The 22074-nt window shown below is 45.8% G+C and overlaps 3 protein-coding genes across 3 annotated transcripts; all 3 read right to left on the reverse strand.

Moving 5' to 3' along the window:
- Positions 1-797: 797 nt before the first annotated feature.
- LOC101768878 (probable polygalacturonase At3g15720) lies at positions 798-2861 on the reverse strand. Its single transcript, XM_012847480.1, is given in 10 exon segments — positions 798-872; positions 874-1023; positions 1178-1276; positions 1388-1496; positions 1611-1834; positions 1836-1901; positions 1995-2018; positions 2235-2288; positions 2478-2615; positions 2730-2861. Coding segments are annotated over 10 exon segments (1071 nt in total).
- A 2458-nt stretch (positions 2862-5319) lies between these two features.
- LOC101757376 (uncharacterized protein At1g04910) lies at positions 5320-9953 on the reverse strand. Its single transcript, XM_004976441.4, has 11 exons — positions 9444-9953; positions 9257-9316; positions 9075-9165; positions 8870-8946; positions 7710-7798; positions 7453-7636; positions 7178-7359; positions 6993-7095; positions 6571-6902; positions 5823-6440; positions 5320-5655 (listed from the first exon to the last, which is right to left on the reverse strand). Exons 1-10 carry the CDS (start codon positions 9642-9644, stop codon positions 6023-6025), a joined length of 1737 nt encoding a protein of 578 aa, XP_004976498.1. The 5' UTR covers positions 9645-9953; the 3' UTR covers positions 5320-5655; positions 5823-6022.
- Positions 9954-17044: 7091 nt separating this feature from the next.
- LOC101757775 (protein LAZ1) lies at positions 17045-22063 on the reverse strand. The gene is made up of 9 exons (XM_004976443.3): positions 21857-22063; positions 21201-21536; positions 21031-21087; positions 20845-20953; positions 19615-19799; positions 19444-19532; positions 18948-19209; positions 18125-18373; positions 17045-17764 (listed from the first exon to the last, which is right to left on the reverse strand). Exons 2-9 carry the CDS (start codon positions 21351-21353, stop codon positions 17447-17449), a joined length of 1422 nt encoding a protein of 473 aa, XP_004976500.1. The 5' UTR covers positions 21354-21536; positions 21857-22063; the 3' UTR covers positions 17045-17446.
- Positions 22064-22074: the final 11 nt, after the last annotated feature.

The raw sequence follows: 22074 nt of genomic DNA on the forward strand, positions 1-22074 counted from the left end.
TGGGCATCCATTTGCAATAGAATTCGCACATTCCCGCCGACTCCATTGGGATGATCACGATCCCAACTCATTCCTACACAGGTTTTGGGGGGGGGGTTCTATGCGAGAAGAAGCGTACGAAGAAAGGATCCTGGGCGATCATCGAACCTTCGTTTGATCGTTTCCTTTTTTTTTTTGTTGGTTTCCTTGCTTTTATGGGATCGGCGGAGGACGCTGGAAGAACTTAACAAGCTGGGAACTGACCGACAGGAGAAGATATATATAAGATCAACCATTCGATTTCTAGTCCATCTCAAAGTAAGATATCGAACAAGCCCAACTCGATCGAGGTGAGCATGGCCGCCATGCTACAGAGCCCTCGGCTGTGCGGGTGGAGGGCTTCAGGGTTTACCTACCGTTCCTCAGCGATCTGCAACAAGACCGATGGGAGGACGAAGAACACCCGGATCACCGACGAAGGCCTCATCTCTCGCCATAGCAACAAGGGCATCGAGGATTCGTCTGGGCCGTCCGTGACGCATCCGCGGCGTCTCGCGCCGCTGCGGCGGCCGTAAACTCACAGCGCGCCGACGCCGACGCCGCTTGCGCCGCCCACTTCCTGGCAGGAGCTGCCTGGTCCAGGCAGCGCACCCAGCAGGCGTCGGATTTCGGAGACATGGGGCTAGATGCGCTGCCTTTTTGGAGCTGCTCGGAAACATGATCTAACTCGACATGCTACAACTTTCTTTTTTGATGAAAAGACCTCGATAGGTTAGGCTACTCTTCATGCCAGCGCACTGCAAACCTTCCCTGTCTACTTAGCTGCGGCACGGGATCTCTGGGTAAACTGATCCGGAGATGGCTACCTGCGCGTTCCGGCAGCGGGCGACTGTTTGCTGCCCCACCTGGCCCCGTGATGTTCATGGACTCGACGTGGATGTCCGTGCAGCTGCCGCCGTCGCTGCAGTCGAACGCCACGGCGGTTGCCCGGCTCGAGGTCCCCTTCAGATTGCTGTACGTTACGTTGCTGATCGCCACGGCCCGCTGCAAACCCACGACATCCGCAGGCATCAGTTGCTTTTAAGCTAGCAGTGTGGTGTGTGGTAGACAAGTAGAGTGTACGCGTCTTCAATTTATTCTCTTGATGAGAAATAAGAAATGTTGGAGCTTATGGCGAGATGAGACACCGTACGGCGACAGAGCGGTCTCGGTAGAATTGGTCGATGAGCACGGGGTTGTCCACGTTGTCGAACTCTATGTTGGTGAATGAGATGGATTTTGCGTACCCTTGTCCACCCTATGAAGCAAGAAATGAAAAGAAAAACAACAAACACAGCCTTGACATTCTGCCCACAAATTTAAGTGTTGGGTTGTTTACAAGAAAAGAAATTCACGGTTTTCGGTTTACCTCCCATGTCTTGATCCTGGCTCCGTTCATGGTATTGATGAAGTGAACATTCTTCACGTCGATGAACTCCACGGCGGCCGTATCACCATTCTTGCCCAGACTCCCAATACTGCCCAACACGAAAACCATAGGTGCTAGCTGGGTGAAGATATATACATATCATGTGTTAGAACACGCAGTACGGTATTGTCCTTCCAGTAGTCCCATCACATCGATCGGTTACCTTACTCCGTGGCCAGGACCGCACTCGATGCCGTCGGCGGTGACGAAGCGGCTCCCGGAGCTCATGGAGATGCAGTCGTCGCCGGTGCAGATCCTGGAGTTGGTGACCTGCACATTCTGGCTCTGCTCGATGTGGACGCCGTCCGTGTTCGGGCTGCTCCCCGGCGCGGTGATGTTGAGCCCCCACACGTTGACGCCGCTGCTCTCAAGGATGGCGATGTGCATCCTGCGGGCTGTCCTTGCTGCTCAACTGGCTCACCTCCAGGTTGTTGCACTTCACCAGCTTCAACGCCTGATGCAGAGAGGCATTCACACCTCGGTATTCAAGTTTCAACGAGAGACAGGGAAAAGAAAATGAAGATTTGAACGACATTACATTACATACCGTCGGTGCAGATTGAACGCAATCCTGTGGAAGTGGGGGGAGAAAATGAGACAGAAAAATTAGGTGCTTGAATTGGTAGATGTTTTTGCTTGTAGAAAAGCATGTAAAGCGTGATGGCACTCACGACATCGCCGCATCTCCTGAGTCCTGATCCACCAGCTTTGGCCGTTGCCGTCGAGCATGCCGTTGCCGGTCACCCTGAGCCACGCGACTGAACATCAGCCAGTAGTTGTTTCTAACACTGGTCCATGTGTTCGCCGCCGTCGATGGTGGCGCCACAATGTTGCCCTGGATCTGTGCCAACAGTAAGCCAGCATGTTTCAGTACAAAGTCAAACATTTTTTAATAAGTTTGACTGTTGATATCATTTATGGTCAACAGATGAGAAGTGTTTAGAAAACATTAAAAAAAATCTGCTTTGTCATGTTTCTGCCGCGCGCTTGTTGACCAGTTTTTAACAAGGTGTTGTCGAAGGGCACGTACCTGCACGGTGATTCTTTCGGAGGCGCATGGCCCCTGAAAGCTGACGGGGCCGACGAGGAATGATCTCTGCGGCGGCACGACCATCGACGCCGACGGGGCCTTGGCGCCGCACGCCGCGGTCCAGGCGGCCTCGAACGCCTTGAGAGATCGAAACCAGAGAGCAGAGACACACCACCGAAGCAAACGTGAGCACGTCCGGCCTGCGCCGTCGGACCAAGAAGATGACGCGCACGGGCACGCGCGCCTACGTACCTTGGTGTCGTCCGTGATGCCGTCGCCTCTCGCCCCGTGGTCCACGACGTCGAAAACGAGCTCCCCGCCGGCGTTGTCGACGGCGCCACACCCGAGGGCGAGGCCAGCGAGCACGACGATGACAGTCCACATGATGCCGAGGGCGCCCTGTGAGCAGATTATAAACCGTCTACGGTTTTAAGGAAGCATGAGCACGTATATATAACAGTCCATGCTACAGTGGCAAATGTTATAAACCAGACATTATGGAATATATATTTTAGAAGAGTTTTAGTTGGGGATAAATTGGCTGCTTGGTATAACCTTGTAGCTAAAATAGCTTCCTACCATCTTTCTGACGGAAGGGATAATTTTACCTGGGATTTGCATAGACATGGCAATTTTACTGTAAGCTCTAGGTATCAATATCTCATAATCCAGGATACTCCTTTTATTAATAAATTTATATGGAAGCTAGCTTCTAAAAATAAAAATCTTCTTTGGTACCTTTAACGAGGCGTTATTTTCACGAAGGATAACCTAGCGAAGAGGAACTAGTCTGGGAGCAAAAAATGTTGCTTCTGTGATCATAATGAAACAATTAGCCACCTCTTTTTTTATTGTCAACATGCTAAGACAATTTGGAGAGTTGTTAATATAGCTACTGGGTTAACCCCACCTAGTCAATAAATCATATGCTGCGAAATTGGTTAACGAGCATAGAAAATAAGACAAGAAGGTTGATCTATGTGGGGGGTTGCTACTCTTATGTGGGTGATTTGGTGTACTCATAATGATATAGTTTTTGAGAAAAAGGTTCACCTCTTTTATGCTGGTTGTATTAAGGGGAGCTTATTGGTTGCAGTTTTGGTCCCTATTGCAACGTGAAGATACTAGGGAAGTAGTCCGTGCGGCAAGCAAAGTGCTGGAAGTCATTGCTTTAGATATCTTCGTCAAAAACAGATGGAGAAGCAATAATAGACTATGCTTATGATTTCGCTTAAAATTGATGAACTTTTATTTTTATGTTGGTGATCAGCTTTTGAAGCTAAATTTGCTGTAAGAACTAGACTAAGTGCGGTTGCAGAGGTCAGAAATAATTCCATGTTTTGAAAAAAAGAGTACGCTCGTCCAAGTGGGCGATGAGAGGGAGCGATTCCTTTAAGCCTCGGTCATGTCGGAAATGTAGATCCTTATTACAAAATAGATGCATATCCTTACGATATATGTATGTATGCATGTTCATTGTTCAAGTCGGAAAATGTAGAGAGATCCTTCAACGAACAGATGTTTTCCCTTGCAGATAGAAGGGTGCACGTACTGATAGATTACTAGATGTGATTGGAAATTTAAATAAAGGCTGCTGCTCCATTTCTATCATTATTTTGTTTGAAAGGCTGCTGCATTTCTATCAATAGTGCATATATCTAGCTCATGCAGCCACTCATGCGATTTCTCCTCAATTCTTTTGATTCCACCAGCGGCCTGGACGAAGATTGTCATTTCTCAGTCTAGATTTTTTGTTTCAGACAATTACTTTAATCGGATTTTCGGCACAAATAGTATTGATGGGCGGCACAAATAGTGAAATAGTCCTGATGGGCCGTTTTTCCGACCGGGCTCAAGCCTCGTATTCTTTTTAAATAAAAAAATAAAAAAACCTTTTGGGGTCCAGTTTCCTGTCACCGAGCCCGGGACCTACAAGGATTATGAGCCGGGCCAGACCGTGCCTATTTTGCTCAGGTCTGAATTCGGCCCAGAAACTCTGAAATTACACAGCCAGAGAACTGCCGGCCCCGCCCGGCCTGGCCCAGAAACTCCTTCCTAGGCCAAACCCATCATGTCACACTCCCGAACATCATCGCCGCATGCTACTACTCCGTACTGCTGCTACGGGTGAAAGTGAAACGAAGGCGAATGAGGGAGTTACTCACAAAGCCACAAGCACCGACGCCAATCTCCAATTCTGTTGACACTGCCAGCGCCGGGCACGGAGAAGCGGGCGGGGACCGGCCGAGTAGCGTTGAGCCGAGCGGATGACGAGGAAGAAACGCAGGGCCGGCTGGCTGCAGGGTGCCGTGCCGTCGTTCGCGGGGACGCACGTCCCTGTGCCGTGTGCAGCAGGCGTCCGGACTCTGCCGCCCAAACCAAGCCGCTTCCCTCGGCTTCGTACACTCGCAGTCGATGTGTGCCACAAGTGGAGTCGCTGACATTTTGATCAACGTCGTGGAACTCAAAAGTGTTGCATTTTATCTACACAAGCCCAAAAGTGTTGTTGAGTACAAAGTCCCTTGAGGCTTCGATACATCTAAATCAAAGAACAAACGAGGACTGCATGGAGGGCTCCACTTGCACATGTAATTCTGCATCCATGTGCGATGGAACACCAAGCAACGTTTCATCAAAAGCTGTTCAAGATATGAACAGAGTGATCATGCTGACCGTGGATAATATTGGCTTGTAAAGAACAGCCTGAAGAAACCATTTTTTCAACGAATAGTCTGAAGAAACATTCGGCGCACTCAAACACTTGACAGGTCAAACCAATGAACATGTCGAGGAAATAATCAGGGAACCAGCACATTGATGCCTCTCTCTCTAAAAAAAGACGGTAAGGCAACGGCAAAATCTCCTTTTCATTCTCATGTTACAAGTTATATATACAGATTTCAATGAAGGACAGCAAAATTGATAACAGACATTTATTCTGTCATAAAAAAAGGACAAGAATAAATACTAAAACCCAGCAAATTCTACTAGTTATAACGCTACACAGTAAACGCTTAAAGAGGCTACTTCTGTAGCATCTATTTACGGTACAAACTATAAGGAAGAAGAACCATGAGGGAAAAAAGTCTTTTAATTTACCAATCAGCATTACTTCATTACTTGAGGACCAATCAAACACTGTACAGTTGTTTTCCTCATACTCAACTGAAGGCTTCCCCTGCATTAGAACACGACAGAGCATGTCAATATCGAAGATATGATAAAGTGAAGTTACATGATGAGAGTAAAACATAAAACTTCTGTGACTGGCAACTTCCATTTTTCAGATAATCAAGTGTATTGATACCAAATGGCATTTGCTTGCTTCAAGAATTTCATATTTACCTGTCTTTTCTGCAGGAAGCCCTCACTGGCCTTTCTTCTTTGTCGGGCCAGCAAAAAACTCATACTGTCTTCTAGAAGTCCCCAAGAAATAAACAGGAGAAAAGATAAACTATGCAGCACCTTCTGTCAACCAAATAATTTATCACCAAGCCCTATGAAAAGAAAAACAAACCTATTTATAAATATCTATCTGTAAGTATCTAGTCTGACATCATGTCCTCCAATTCGGGAATGTCTGATCCACCAACACGAATATCATCTGATTCGGATTCATTAGATGTATCCTTGCCCAATGGTGTATGCTCTACATAGTCCAAATCCCTCCAGTCGAGGTCTCCATCACTAGAAAGGTTCTCCACAGCTTCTCCAGCACGTTTACTTTGGTGAGGCCTGCTCTGTCCAGTTTTTCCCTTTGATTTTGCACAAATGCAATCCATAGGATGCTCATGGAATTCGCCCCTTCCTGGTTTAATCTCATTGGGCTCCCCCATGAATCCCTTTTGGAATGTCTGAACTTTGGATGCGAATCTGTCCCAACTCATGCTGGTTCGATTCAGAAATAGTGAGTACAGTTTCTTAGCATTGGGCCTTATGGTCCTCCTGTGCCCAAAATACCTCCTGAAACCCACAATTTATCAGTCAATTATCATTTCCTTGTAAGGAAGACATAAAGCAATTTTACTTTGGTCAATCAATTGTCATTGAATTTATATTGACACAAGACAATAACAGAAAAGAAATAATATACCTTCGACCAGCCAACATTCTGGCCATGTTGCCATTGTTGTTTGTCACAAAAACATCGCTCCTATCACACACAATAAAATCAAGAGCAGCCATGCGAGATGAATATGGTAAGAAAGGTGCCAACTCCTCCTTGCTTGCTAGAGTCTCCTTTGAGTGAAAGTTTGGGAACAGTGCTTTCAGAGGTGCCAATGTTTCCTCGCCTCCATATACATCTCCTGATGCAACATATACATGTACGTCCTTCCCGAATCCCAGTGCTCTAAGCATGAGGCCGACTTCCTCTGGTGTTAGAGGGCATTTACCATGCCGTCGTTCTCTGTCTGGGTTACTTGCCTGTACATATTTTCAAATGTGTTACAACAAAAATCTAAAACTGTGATACTTGTAGAAGGATCACTAGGTAATAGCATAGTACTCTCTTACATGCAGGGTTTTCCACCTCTTACGAATCTCACCGAGTTCTCTTCTCTCAATGTCTCCACCCCCATAGTAGCAACCAGAGAAAGCAAGCATGTCAGGCTCAAATCTGTCAGTATGTGGGGCAATGGTTAGCATATACTATACGTGCAATGCAGATGTTGGCACAAAAAATGGTTATATAATATCACCTTAGGTGAAGAGCAATGAAGCGCCCACTTCTCGCCCTCATTCTTCGGACAAGCAATTCGCCCATTTTTAGGATAGGATCTGTGAACTGCAGTGCATGATAATTGACTCTACACCTAAGTTTTTGAAGATCAGTCTCTAGCCTATTGGACACTCTGTAGTCAAATTTTGTCAATTGAACAACCTGTATGTGGATAGTGATGTCAGAAATGAGCATTTTTAGCAGAAAATGCCAAATGTAAGGAAACACGTCAATTTCAAAAACCGTGATGCTTACATGTTTTTTTAGAAGAGCAGGTAGCACTCGGTTCTCGTAGCATTTTGGAGTACACTTTCTAGGAATACGCATCTTATACGGTGAACGTGTTTTCCCATTCCTATCAGGTAATTGTCGTATGACCTTTACATCATTCGAGAGTGAGGATATGAATGAATCGACATCAAATATCTCTGCGAAGTCACTGCAATTCAGAACTCAAGATTAGAAGAAGGCACTTTGCTGTAACAAACAAGAGAGAGGTTAATGATTCTGACCTCGCGTCTTTCCAGAAGGATTCTTCATCCAGCTTTGGAATGACAAGTGTTGCATTCAGTATGCGGGCTGCAACAACAGCATCTATGATCTGGAAATAAGATAAGTTGCGTAATTATCCCGTCATGTTCGGTGAAAGAATCAATCAAAAGATAAATTGGCAAATCATCATTACAAAACAAATGATGTTCGAAGAGAAGAATCTCTTTGTTACATTTACTTTATTCCCCCATTATTAAAGATCAATGCCAGAGTTGAGCTCACACACATTAAACTAGCTTGTAAGATGCATAGAACAAACGTGGTCAACCTTTTAAAATTTTGGAAATAAATAAACAAAATACTTTAGTGTAAATGTAATTATGTTTTTGTTTAAGTTATGCTAACATATAACTAAAAAAGAGAGCAACCAAAGGCTATTTGAGTTTAGGTCTATAGTCTATACCCAATGATAATAAGTACTCAAGAAAGAACATAGTTAGTACTAATTAGATATGGTAACACAGAACAGGAGTACATCTGCCACCAACACAAATACTAGGAAATATCGGTCAACCACAAGGCACAGCATCCTAATAAATATGATAAAATGAGCACTTGTAAAGATTATTCACAAACAGAATTGGCAAGTAAGCATTACTTACACATTTCCTAACAGAGTAGTTGTGCAGGTGACAATTGGCAGCAAATGAAACTAATTCACAGATGCAGCCAGCCAGTCACTAAGGGCGTCGAAAAGTAGTTGGAGCATACCAACAAAAGACAGAAATGCACGGGCGTAGTGGCGTAGGGGGCCAACGAAACAAAGTGGTTGGAGTACAGGAGTGACTGGCTGATTGCCGAATGCCGATCGTATCAAAGAGTAGTTGGAGTAAATGACCAACTGGTACACGCTGGAAGCGTACAGCTGACGAAAATGGGTTCTGAGCTACAACTACAATGGTAGCATGTACATCAGTACATGCTCGTAAACCTCATAACTTGTCAAACATAGGCACGCACGGACATTAGACAACCAGCATAAGATTTCAGATAGCCTATGCGTGTACTGGAACCACGGTATAACTTTCTTAAATTTTAACCACAGCACAATCAGATAGCCAATGATATTTTTTAACCACAGCAACAAGCACTGTTCAATTGGCAGTCTGTCTCCTCTTACCCCTGTTCGCTGCTGATTCAGTCCGCCGCTCGTCGCGATCATCAGGTAACGGTCCGACTTCGTCACAGCCTTGGCATCTATATCCAACCATACAGAAGAAAAGTAAGCTTTTATTGCCACCCAGCACACGCGCAGCGTCAATTCGTCCCCGAAGCGAAACGTTTCGTAGACGAAAAGAAATCGACATGTCGCGGGGGACGCGTACCGGCGAATTTCTTGGTCGCGTTGCTGCAGCCGAAGAAGTTGCCCGCCGCCTTCGACTCCCAGAGCTCCTCCCCGAGCTTGCTCCCGCCGCTCTGCAAAACACCACGAATTCAATGAAATCACCGCGCAATTCCCCCGAGCAACGAAAGGATTTATGAACCAAACACGGAATTCCGCACTCACAGGAACAGCGAAATCCACGGCGCCGATTACACTCCTGGCAACCTCCGCTGGCTTGTTCAACTGCTCGGAGAAACAGAAGGGGGGAGAGAAGAACAGGAACCCGCGTCAAGCGAGGGAGCAGGACAGAATCGGCGACCAACACAAATTGACCATTCGTGAACGGACGACAGAATCATAGGAAGCGTACCAGGAACGGCGGGTTCGGGCGCCGGACGACGCGCGCGCCGCTGCCTTTGCCGCCGTCGCCGAGCGGCGGCGACAGGAAGCAGTGGAACGCGACGACGACGAGCAGCAGCCCCGCCGCCGCGAACGCCGCCACGGCCGGCGCCACGGCGGGCACCACCCACCGGCCGTGGTGGTGGTGCTGCCGCCGCCGCCTCGACCCCATGCCCTCCTCCTGCTGCTGCTGCTCTCACGCACGAACGCGTACGGCGCACACGCACACCGCGCACGCGCGCGCTCACGGCGCTCACGTACGCCGCCTCTGTTCCCCGCGCCCGCGGCTCCTCGAACACGGGGCCTCCCCTTCTCGGCCGGCCTCCTCGGCGTCCTTCCAACGAAGCGAGCGTGCAACTCGCCGCCCGCGGGGAGGGACGCGAGGCGGCGGTGGAGGCGGACAGAAGCTTTAGCCGGGTGGCGGGCGGCACTCGGAATGGGAAGCAAGTGAACGAGAAGAGAAGAACAGGAGGCGGCGAACCAGGGGGATGTAACTGAGAAAACGCGAGGTTTCAGGGGGCATAGTGCAACAAGAAATGGCCCAGCAACTAAACCAAAAAAAAATACAGCGAGAAAACACCAGAGGAATCTTCGCATGCTGGCAACCGTTTTTTAATTTTTAAATTTCCTGCGCCTGTTCGTTTTGGGTAACAAGTGGGATTAGCACGCAATTATTAGTATTACTTTATTTATACTTTTTGTTATTTTGCTTTGTGGATCGATCTGGCATGTTCTGTGGGTGTCTCTTTGCGAGTGAGTTGGTGGCTAGTGAGCAACATGATGGTGTCCAGTAGTGCCTGATCAGTCACATTAGGGAAAAAAGTTACTCATAGTGCAGGCTATGGTGGGGTAACAAAGCAATTATGCAGATTTTTACCGTTGCAGAAGGCTCTAATCACCAGCCATGATTTTTTATTACGAGCGCATTTAATGTGCAGGCTATTTCGTGCTTAATGCTGATGAGATGGCATATTTTTGCCCTTGTGATTTCCATCAATATCTCTTTCATGCCACTTAAACATATTACTCCCCTCGTTTAGTTTTAAGTACAGGTGTATTAGGATTTGAAAAGATCTTTACAGGTACATTTTGACCATCAATTTCTTAAACAGTCGGGATACCGACCGTTTTCATTTTCTACATTGTGATTTCGTTTTCGACTGTTCTTGTTTTTAGTAAAAATATAAAAATTGTCAGATTCAACTAATTTTAATATCATTCTAAACCATTTTCATAGTAGTTTATTTCCATAAATGTGGAAAAATCCCGACCGTCCTGCTTTTGTTTTCTACATTATGATTTCGTTTTCGACCGTTTTCATGCCTAGTCATCAATTGCTAAAAATCAACGTAATTTATTAAAAGATCTTTAAAATACAAATATATTCATGCCACCTTTACACATTAAGTATACACACATGTAAAAATTTGACCAACGTTTGATGAAAAATGTGGGAGGGAGCAGTATTTTCTTGTGTGGTTCAGGGTTTTACGCTTTGTACCATCCGTCCATCCCGGAAGAAGCGTTGCAAGTGGGTGACTCTGCTCTGTGTTTAGGACGCGCTGAATGCCAATCATGTCACGTCTCATCAAAACCAGGGGATGCATGAGCAGATTTCGAGCATGCCATTGGCCGGCCCAGAGAAAAACGCCTGCAGGAACAGTCCACGTGAAGTTTGGGTGCGTGTGTCCTTGGATCCGATCCCATCCCAACAGACAGGCCGATCGATGTCGTGCCTGACTCGATCGCCTTCCCTTGTGCCACACAAAAGGTGTGCTCAAATGGACTCGATCTGTGTTGTAGACCTGGAGCTGAGTTTCATGTGGATTGGATTCGTGGAACATGCAAGAGGAAATTTCGATCTGGATCAGTGCCATCATTGGCTACAAAAAGCTTGTTGACAGTGGTGTAGGCTAGTGCCACACAAAAAGCATGCATCTGAGTATTCTTTGGGTAAAAAAGAAAAGTTGTTGGGATTCGCACGCAAAGATCGCACACATGCATGCTGGCGGACTGTGCTTGGGTTCGTGCCAGCTTGCAGTAGAAAAACAGCCGCGATCCAGAGGGTAACTCTGTCCCCTGCACCATTTTTTTCACTCCAAAAATGCTCAGGTTTCTAATTTCCAGCTGTCAGAATGTGCTAATCTCAAGACTCATCGACAAATAAACATTTTTTTTTGTACAATCTGTTGCTAACAGTGATTTTTTTAAGTTGTGTCATGAATTCAGTTATGCATGCTCCCTTTCACTGCTGGAGAGTAAACTCAGCTAGACTATTTTGAGTGGCAGAGTGATAGATGGATCGTCCAGTGTAATGGAGAACCTGTCCTGTCAATGACTTTAATAAGCTTTGAAAGATCCTTTTCGGACTGGCCTTTTCTTCTTCTAGATCAAGGAAGCATGACTTATTGATCCCAGACACTGTTTTTTTTTTCCTTTTGGAAATGGCGGACGAATATTCATCTGGAAAAATACGATGCTCTATGATGCCGTACCTGTCCATGGTTTGCAGTATCTGTAACTAAACAACAGTACGAGGCACTGTTCAGGAATTTCAGCTAAATTCTACAACATCCAATTCAGCATATTAGCATATGTTCCTCCACAACCAAGACGACAAAGACAAAGCCAAAATTCTGCCAGAAAGAGCAATGATGAAATGACAAAGTAGAAGTGGACAATTGAGCGAAAGGGAAATATGGTGAAGATATATCCATTCCTCCTAATTTTTTTTGGCTTATCTTTTTTTTTCTTGTGAGAAGAAAGTGAGACGCTAACAACTAACCTGATAGCACACGTAATGAGATACTGCTACAGTACCCGCAAAAAGAAAAGGGGGGGGGGGGGGGGGGGGGAGGAGATAGAACATGATCATTCTCTATGACTGTTTGCACCAAGCACTTGGCCATGTGGTGTCTCGAAGCTTATAAATGTGTAGCCGTTTTGAGGTGGTCAAGGCTTCATTCAGTAGCGAGTGTGTGGCACGGCCAAAAGGCTGTAGTTTTTGAAGCAAAACGAAACGATGGGCAGTCGACGACAACATTTCCTGAATTGCTTGAGTGCTTGACCAAACTTGACATGACACGAGGCAGTTTTGCTGGAACTTCCACTGCATTGGGAGGGATATGTGTGACTACTTCGCAACTTTCCACGCTTGACGAGTCGCGGAGCGCGGAGGTCGGTGGCCACTGAACCTCTTTTTTAATGGCACGAGGATGAAGGGATATTTGGGGAACAGCAGTTAGTTATACAAAGGCATCTCCGTGTACGTCCACGGTCCACCTCAGTATACAAACTGAAATGGGTACAGTACTACAGTGTACAGGTGCCAAACTGCCAAACAGCACAACGATAGGATAAAGTTTTGCTGGCTCTTTCCGAAAACGCCACCGGCTTCTCTGCTCCTGGAAAAGTAGCAACGCCTCTTCTTCCTCAAGAAAAAAGATAAGAAAAGGACGAAGAACCAATCTGCCTGCACCGGCACCTGCACGGCGGGCAGACAGCCAGACACACGGCTGAACCAGCACGACCAAGCACAGGCACAGGCAGTGGCCGGCGAGCGGCAGCGCAGGCTGCGCACATCTGAGCTGAGCCTGAGATCGTATGATGCTGGTGCCCAGCAGCCAAATCGCTCGGCCAGGGCCGTGTCAGTCAGAGCATCCGGCTGTTACGTGCGACTGGGAGAAAGTTGGCAGGCGGCAGCACCGACCGCCCCCAACTGATTCCCATGCAATGAAGGGCAAAGGCCAAAGGGTACTCCGCCATTTTTTAAGACCTCCACGGCGATTCCGCAGCTAACACCCTCGGCTACCGGCTTTTCATTAGTTTTGGCCCGCTCCTCGCACACCTCCCCAGGACGAACACGAACCCACGCATGGCAACGCATCAGCAGTGAACGCCAAGACGCCCATGTCCTAGAGCAAGCGGCCAAGCTCCATGCCGGTGGCACCTTGCAAATTTGAACACCGTCACTGTTCACTGATCTCTTTTAATTTCCTTGAAGGTGTCAGTAGCTGCAGCAATCCTAGGCCTTGTTTAGTTGCCCAACTTTGGACAACCAAAATTACTGTAGCGCAACTGTAGCATTTCGTTTGTATTTATGAATTATTGTCCAAATATTGACTAATTAGGCTCAAAAGATTCATCTCGCAAAGTACAATAAAACTGTGCAATTAGTTTTTTATTTCGTCTATATTCAGTATTCCATGCATGTACCGCAAGTTTGATGTGATGGGGAATCTTCTTTTTGCATAGTGTCAAAGTTGGGATTTGGGGGTGAACTAAACAGGGCCCTAATCAGTACTAGCATGCTGCAAGTAGTAAACAAGAGGGAGGGAGAGAGAGAGGCGGAAACAAGGGATGGGGATCGGACGCTTTGGGTTGTTTGGATACGAGGGGCTAAACTTTAACAGTGTCACATCAGATGTTCGGATGCTAATTAGGAGAACTAAACATGAGCTAATTATAAAACTAATTGCAGAACCCTGTGCTAATTCGCGAGACGAATCTATTAAGCCTAATTAATCCATCATTAGCAAATGGTTACTGTAGCACCACATTGTCAAATCATGGACTAATTAGGCTTAATAGATTCGTCTCGCGAATTACACTCCATCTGTGCAATTAATTTTGTAATTAGCCTATGTTTGATACTCCTGATTAGCATCCAAACATCCGATGTGATAGGTGTTAAACTTTAATAAGGGGTGTCAACACCCCCTTAGATAACAACCAACCCAACCCTGCTGCACCTTTTGATTGGAACGTGACGGCCCCCTCCCAATCTACCTTTTTCTTTCCTTCAATCGTGACCGTAGCTTTCGTTCACCGGCTGTGTGGGCCAGGCCGAAGCTGCCTACCAACTCCCTTTGACCATCCGATAGATCAGGTTCAGGCACATAATAATTGAACCGACTCCGATCGACTGAAATCAACGGATTATGCTTGTTGGAGTAGATAACAAGGGTCGAGGGCGTCGCGATCAGGCATTGATCCACAGCCCTGAGCTGGGTTTGCAGGCACTTATTAGCAAGCGGCTCCAACAATTCATTAGGGACCAACACGTACGGAGGACTGGAGGAGCAGGAGCGATTTCCTCCGCACTGACGCTTGGGCAAGCGCACAGGTGTCCAGTGTGCTGTCATTGCCGCTGCAACCGTCGCTCTGCTACGTCCCTGCTGGGGGATAACGTCCCCTTGGCCATTGGTCGCCTTTAGCTTGATCGAGCGAGCCTGAAGATGATTCGAGAGGAAGTGATGATGTGGTGGTAGCACATGGGGGTTCAGAGAGCGACTGGGTTATAATTTTACGTCGCACGGCGCAGCCGCATGGGGCCATTTGCGTAGGGATAGATCACCCACTGTTGCTGGGTGAGAGAGAACTGACGAGGACTGGAAGAGTTAACGGGCTGCCGGTCACTTTTCTGCGGGGCGAATCGAATTTACGGGCGAAGTGACTTTAGCAATAAATATTAAACCTGGTTGGTTGGCTTCCAATATTTGCCAAGCCAAAATCAAGGCAAATCCTAAAAAAAATGGCTACCAATTGATTCATTGTCAAAAAAAATTAGCACACCAATATTTGTAGCCAATATTATGGCATGTCACTATAAGCTTCTTGAGAGGAATAAGTATTGGTTGGCATGTTTTGGCAAGGAAGTACTTTAATTACTTACCCCAACTTTAACATGCTCGATTTTGGTAAGCCATGATTTTGGTTTGGCAACAATTGGAATCCAACCAATAAAACTTTTACGAACGATAAAAAATTCATATAAAAGTTTGTGAACAAACTTTCGTGAAAAAATTGAGCGATTGTTTTGGAAAACAAACATTTGGAAAAAAATGAAGAAACTTTTAGAAAACTTTAGGAAAGATGCGTTGAAAACAAAAGAAAAAAGAAACAAAAATTTGTGAGAAAAAGCTTCCAGAAAAATATAGAAGAAAATTTTAGAAAAAAATTTTGGGAAAAACAAGAAAAAAATTAGCCGAGCGCCGTCAGCGGCGGCAGGGAGCTTGCCTCGGTACTCCCGGTGGGGACCTCGTCACGGATGCCCGCGTGTCGCCATCCTCTGCGGGAGAGCTCGCCCGAATACTGTGCGCCGCCGCTCCTCGGCGAGAGAGCTCGCCCCTAGGACTGCGCACCGCCGCTCACCGCGGGGGAGCTTCCCGCTGCCCCGGCGCTGCCGCACCCCCGCCCATCACAGAGCAACCCCAACACACCCCTCGCCTGCTGTCGCCGAAGCTAGGGACACCGGCCCCTCCGTTGGATCCGGGGAAAAGGAAATGGAGGAGGTGGGAGACCGGGAGATGAAGGAAAGAGAAAAGAGAAATGAAGGGTTGACCGGTTGAGCAGGAGGTCGAGAAATGTGTGAAAATGTGTGTGGGTGATAGGTTGTCCAGTACGAGAACGTGTATCTAGGGTGTGTTGGATTGATCGGGAGTTTGGATACCTCCTGTCGATTGTAAAGTTAGGTTTGCACTTGTGCCGTGCCTTTGCTTGGAGTGGCGCCAACAAACCGCCGGTCGGTCGGCCTTTTATGATTGTGTTGGTGCGGATTACGTACGTAGTCACGCACCATGCGTGGAAAACCAGATGGCAAAGTGCAGAGGAAATCAGCTGTTGGGGTGGTCATGCCGTGCCGGTACTTCCTTCCACTGCCTGGAGCTAGCCCTGGCTGAATTGTACAGCACACCTCCCTTTGGGCCAAATTATCTTTAGTTTTTACGTGTACAAGTAAACAATAGTAATAATTTCACACTATTAATGTGATAATGTCCAATAAGACAACACAAGGCTATTTGATCTGGTGTATTTACAAAGTACTCTGAGGTCAAACCTCCAGCATATAGTAGCAAATAGGGCCATTAAGAGCTGTAAATTGGCCCGCGAAACTGAATTGCTTTGCTGGCCTGAGTACGGCTGCCCTGAGTAAACAACTTGAGATTCTCCGGGAACGGAATCAGCAATGGCTCCTCGTCCCTACCCCGGCTAACGACAGGCTCAGCTGACCCTGCGACAGCGGAGACAGCAGTGGAGCGTGGACCGACGGACAGGCGGGCCCGGGGCCGCACGCGCAGGAGGTATGGATTAGAGGTAGACCACCGCGTGGTAGGCCCGGGTGTCAGCGAGCAGGCGATTGGTGCAGATCTGTGGCCGCGTGGGCGATACCATACGAGTTCTGTGTTTCTTGGATCTTGATTGAGCTGCTTGAGGTTGATTCGTGTAATAACTTCCTGATGTAATTCCCGAGCGTAGCTCAGTTTCCTTGTGGTAAAATTGGCACACGCAAATTACAGTTCTCGAATCGACACGGATACTTACATTTTTTTTTCTAAATTTATTCTGTGTTTTGAAGAAAAAGAGATGCCATTCTCTCTTCTGCACTGCACTGTTGGCATACAAATGTTGATTTAGGCCTTATTGGCCCGTGAAGCAATCAAACAGGCCCACCACCAGCTACTACTTGCTTGTTACCAGCTACTACTTGCTTGTTTTCTTTTACAACAACAATTAACTTCCACACAGGCAAGATGCAACACAGATACTAAGATCACACATTATTTCTCGAGATAAAAAAACACAATTTCATCGTTTTATTCACTGTTATTCTGGCGTTCAAGGTAGCATACTTTCGGCGCTTCTCTTATGCACGCAGTGTATGCATGGACTATAGTACTCCATGTTACAACACTATAAAATCAGTTCCAATGGAGACAATCACGCAAGAAGAGGCGCTTCCATCTCTAAAGAAAGAAAAGTTCATTCTTAGATTTTGCAATACCAAATATCAATATGAGTTGGCCAAAATTTAAAAAGAAAAATTAGTAACCTCTGCACAGAGGCTATCTGTCAGCTATCTACACAAGACTCTGTAGCAGAAGCACTTTCCCAGCGAGTTTACCAGCAAACGTATCAGTGTCTTTTTTCAACGTGATGTTGGTTTGAATTCACCAATCCTGCAAAGTAGAATCGTTAGTTCTTTACAGCCCAGCGGCGACCCCTGATCTCGTACCCATCAGATGCCTGATCACCACCTCCCCAGCTGTCCATAGCAGCATTCGAGCTCACAACTCTGTGATGTTTTTTGCCCTTCGTGACGCCGCTGTCACTAGCACTCCCACTTAATAATGGATCATCAATCCCACGAATTGGTCTCTCTGGTGTTGCTGCACTCACCCAGTTGTCATCCTGGGTTTTCTTATGCTTGTCCTTCTTTTTCATCAATTTATCAAAGCGCTTCTCCACTGGCCTTACTGCTTGGTTAACAGTGAACTTGAAATCCTTGATCACCTAAGGGGGGAGGGGAAAAAAGACAAAGCACGTGGATTATGCTCACAAACATATGCTGCTAACCATATAACCCATAAAGTACATAATATTCCCTCCGTCCCAAATTACAACTTGTTTTGGCTTTTCTAGATACATAACTTTTGCTATGTATCTAGACATAGTATATATCTAGGTGCATATAAAAAACTATGTACCTAGAAAAACCAAAACGAATAATAATTTGGGATGGAGGGAGTAGAACATAACATATTTGAATATGTAAATAAAATTTGTTCCACTCGTTCAAAAAACTTAAAGCCCAACCTAACATATAAAGAGAATTTATCAGTAGTGCTCAGAAAGAAAGAACCCAGAACTTACATATTCCCCACTGCCGACAACAAAGTCTCGAACACTTTCTTTTATGTTTGTCACGCTTCTCTCATCTGGTTCCAACTGTGGAAGCTTCATTTTAGTGGGCCGGTTGCTTTCCTTAATTTCAAAAGGGTCCACAGGATCAGAGGATACATAATCCCCAAGTACAGATATGTTTCCAGGTGACTGATTAGCTAAAAGTGCATAGGGCTTGGCTGGGAACACATAGAGGTGAACAGCTGAAGCAATGCCCATCTGTCCTGGAGGAAAACATGAAAGAAAATAGATTCTTTTAAGGGGAACGTATCTGGTGCAAACCATCTACCCCGTGCAACCTTGGAAACTATGAATCAAGGCCACAAGATGCTAATCCAATGGATAGGGTTAGTGGTAGGATTATTTTGCAGTTAAGCCCCCTCACCCGCCGACCACTTTTGCATATCATGGAAAAGGTGCTGCATCAAAAGTGGCCGGCGGGTGGGCATGCTTAACTGCAAAATAATCCCACCACTAACTCTATCCATTGGATTAGCATCTTGTGGCCTTGATTCATAATTTTCAAGGTTGCACGAGGTAGATGGTTTGCACCAGATACATTCCCTTCTTTTAAGCTATAAAGCTAACATGATATGCAAAAGTGGCTAGTGGGTGGGGGGGCTTAACTGCAAAATAATCCCACCACTAACCCTATCCATTGGATTAGCATTTTGTAGCCTTGATTCATAGTTTCCAAGGTTGCATGGGGTAGATGGTTTGTACTAGATACGTTCCCTTCTTTTAAGCTATAAAGCTGAGATAGATAATTTAAACAGCCTAGAAGGATAAATACCTCTATGCAAATAATGAAGTTTTGAATGCTTGATTTTAACTCCAAGCTCTGGGCTAAAGGACTTCTAAGAAGGCCCAGAGCATACAATATTGCAATCACCACACCTTGCCACCAAGTCAAGAATACTATAGATTTGAAAGAAAGAAACTTAGCGAGAGGCTTTATAGGTGCCAATTCATCCTTTGTAGCTGTGTACCATGCTACAAGACAGTACAGGGCCCAATATTGACTGAAGTTGAGAACTGCAGCAAAGTAAGGGTACCTGCATCACAGAGATAGAGCAATGTGAGAATAGTTGAAGAAAATAACTGATTTAGCTATCTCAGCATTGGTTTATTCATCACAATGGAAAATGAGCAAATAAGATGTGAACATATTTTCCTATGAATGGAGCAAATAAAATGGCGTGGCAATTCATTCAAACAAAATTCAATGGATTGAAGATATAATGTTCAAATTTGAAGGCAAAGAGGCAGAAAAGAAAGGACTGTCTTACCCACATCGTAAATTGAATTCTCCTTCACAATAGACACCAAAAGGTTCTAGAAGAAGAGATAAGCTAGCTGTTAGGGTCTTTATGATCATCTGCAGGTGTAGAAGAACGCAACTAAGTTTTATTTTCGACTTTTCAGAATCAAGAATTTGCAAGAAGGGCTCGTGGAAATACATATTGGAAGATTCCAAATTTGATAATCAGGTAGAACCGCGTCCCCAGTCTCCACGGTTTCAATATAAAATTTACAGGAAAATGATGGTGTATGATTCCCTTCTCAGAGGCATGATGCAGTAGAGGTTGTCCAGAACCTGAGCCACCCTCCCTCTTTAAAAAAGCTATCGTTTTATCTTCCCCACCTACATTTGATCAGCCATAATAAACACACTCAAATGAAGAGAAGAAAAAAAAAATCTGAAAACTGCACCGAACAATATACATTATGAAATGTAAGGGCTTGTTTGTTTTATCTGCAGCTTGCAGGTTTTTAAATGCTGGTGAAACCCAGGTAGCAAGATTGCTATAATCTGGAATTGAAATCGAAGTGTTTGTTGAGCATTGGATTGTGCCATCACAATCTAGCAATTGCAAGCAGAGACAAACAGATCCTGAGACTACCAAGTGAAATGATATAAGTATACTGCCTGCCACTGGACAAGATTTGTTCCAAGTTGTCAACAAATATGCTTGCACTCTGAATCAGTGGCTCCATTCTGTTAATGCTAATGTAACCTTATAACGAACACCAAATGCTAGGGGCCTGTTTGTTTCCCTCCTTGATTATATAAGTTGGATTATGGTCCAAGGGTAGTAGGGTAAAAGATCACTTTGGGACCACAAATAATCTGAAATAAGCTGCCCAAGACTAGCTTATTTCAGATTATTTCTGGTCCCAATGTGGTCTTTTACTATAGTACCCATGATCCATAATCTAGCTTATATAATCTAGGTGGATTATAATCTCAAACAAACAGGGCCTAAGTGTACTAGATATGATAATGAGACTATGTTTCTCCAATTTCCCCCCCAGGAATTTACTACACACTGATGCGACAAAAACACACATATAGTTCTGGAATGCATAGTGGCAGACCTGCAGAGGTACATCCGTACATACAAGTATGTAAATGAGGACAACAAAACGCATTGTTCAAACGCATTGTTCAAACGCATGTTACATTCCTGCTCTCTGGAAAATATAGCGACAGATTGTGCCAAACATATTTACTTTCTAAAAAGCAGAGGAAACTCTTTTGCAAAAAAGAAGAAGAAGACGGCAGCTAAGACCACAGCACTAAATGTAGGTTCACAGGCAAAGATGATTGATCCATGTAAGAAATACGGGTTGTTACAATGTCTCAGACATCTATTCTCGAGAAAGCAATGTTGATGTGCATAACTTACCTAAACATGCAGTAATATATCTTCCGAAGCAGTACATTGCAAATGCTTCGTAACCATCACGCAGGATGCCACAGTAAACACTCGTATTTGGATTTATCAAAGAAATATACTATCCCCAAAGAAAAAGAACATTAGACATGCTGCTGGAATAATGTAGCGCATACATAAAATGTATAGAGGCCTTACCGACTCAATTGCGTAGCAAGGGACCATGAGGATAACACCCAGTACAAATTTCTGTTCCTGTACAAGTAGAACAGAACCCAAAACATTAAAAATTATGCTTTCATGATACTGATAAACAAGATTATATAAAAAAAAACTGATGAGAGGACGCAAAAGCAAAAACTGGAAACCTCCGGATTGTTGTAGGCCGAGAGATGCTCGAATATCAGGTACATGGAGAGCGAAAGCGCAACCAGCGTGAAGAGCCCTGCAACTATAGTAGCCCATGTGGGCGCAGAGTATTGTGCCATCACAGGCACTATGAGCCCAATGTTAACCCTCATGGTGGCGAATAACACTTCGAACCAGTATGCTTTCAAAGCCCCTCAGCATCATCCAGCATCACCTTCCTTCAGCTAGCAGGCAGCTAGCACCAATGAGGCCAAACAATACTGACCTAAAGGTTGGCACTTCAATCTAAATCAATGAGATCAAACTTCCAGGGATCCACACGTCGAGTCTATTATCTGCAATGAGGCCAAAAGTGCGACATCCTGAACGATCTATCGAATCCAACAGAATTCATATAGAAACTAGATGCAGACGCGTTCAGCTACATTGCGACCACCTATGCGACCAACCCCACCAGACGCGACAAGAAACCTAGAAAACGGGAGGGGTTGCAACCGACAAAAATTAAACACAAAATCGCATCAGATCGCTCAATCTCCTCCTCCGAGAAGCACCAAAAGGGGCGGAGCGGAGTCCACGCTGCGCGGGACCCGGACGGGCAGGAGAACATCGCGTCGGCATGAATTTGGAGGAAACAGAGAGGCGCGAAGGAAACCTGAGCCGACGAATCGCCCAAGCGGCCGCGCAGGTGGGTCGGGAGGCTGCCGCCCGCCGATTCCGCGGTCGGATCCAGGCGATCCGGGCGTCGCGGCGCGCGATTTCCCGCGAGGCGAACGGGCGGGGGGAAGCGGAGAAGGGGGGCAAATCGCGGGTGCGGATCGTGACGGCGTCGCCGCCCGTGTGTTCCTCTTCCCCTGACCAGTGGACCGCCGG

The sequence above is a fragment of the Setaria italica genome, chromosome VII, assembly GCF_000263155.2.
Source record: "Setaria italica strain Yugu1 chromosome VII, Setaria_italica_v2.0, whole genome shotgun sequence".
Lineage (NCBI taxonomy): Eukaryota > Viridiplantae > Streptophyta > Magnoliopsida > Poales > Poaceae > Setaria > Setaria italica.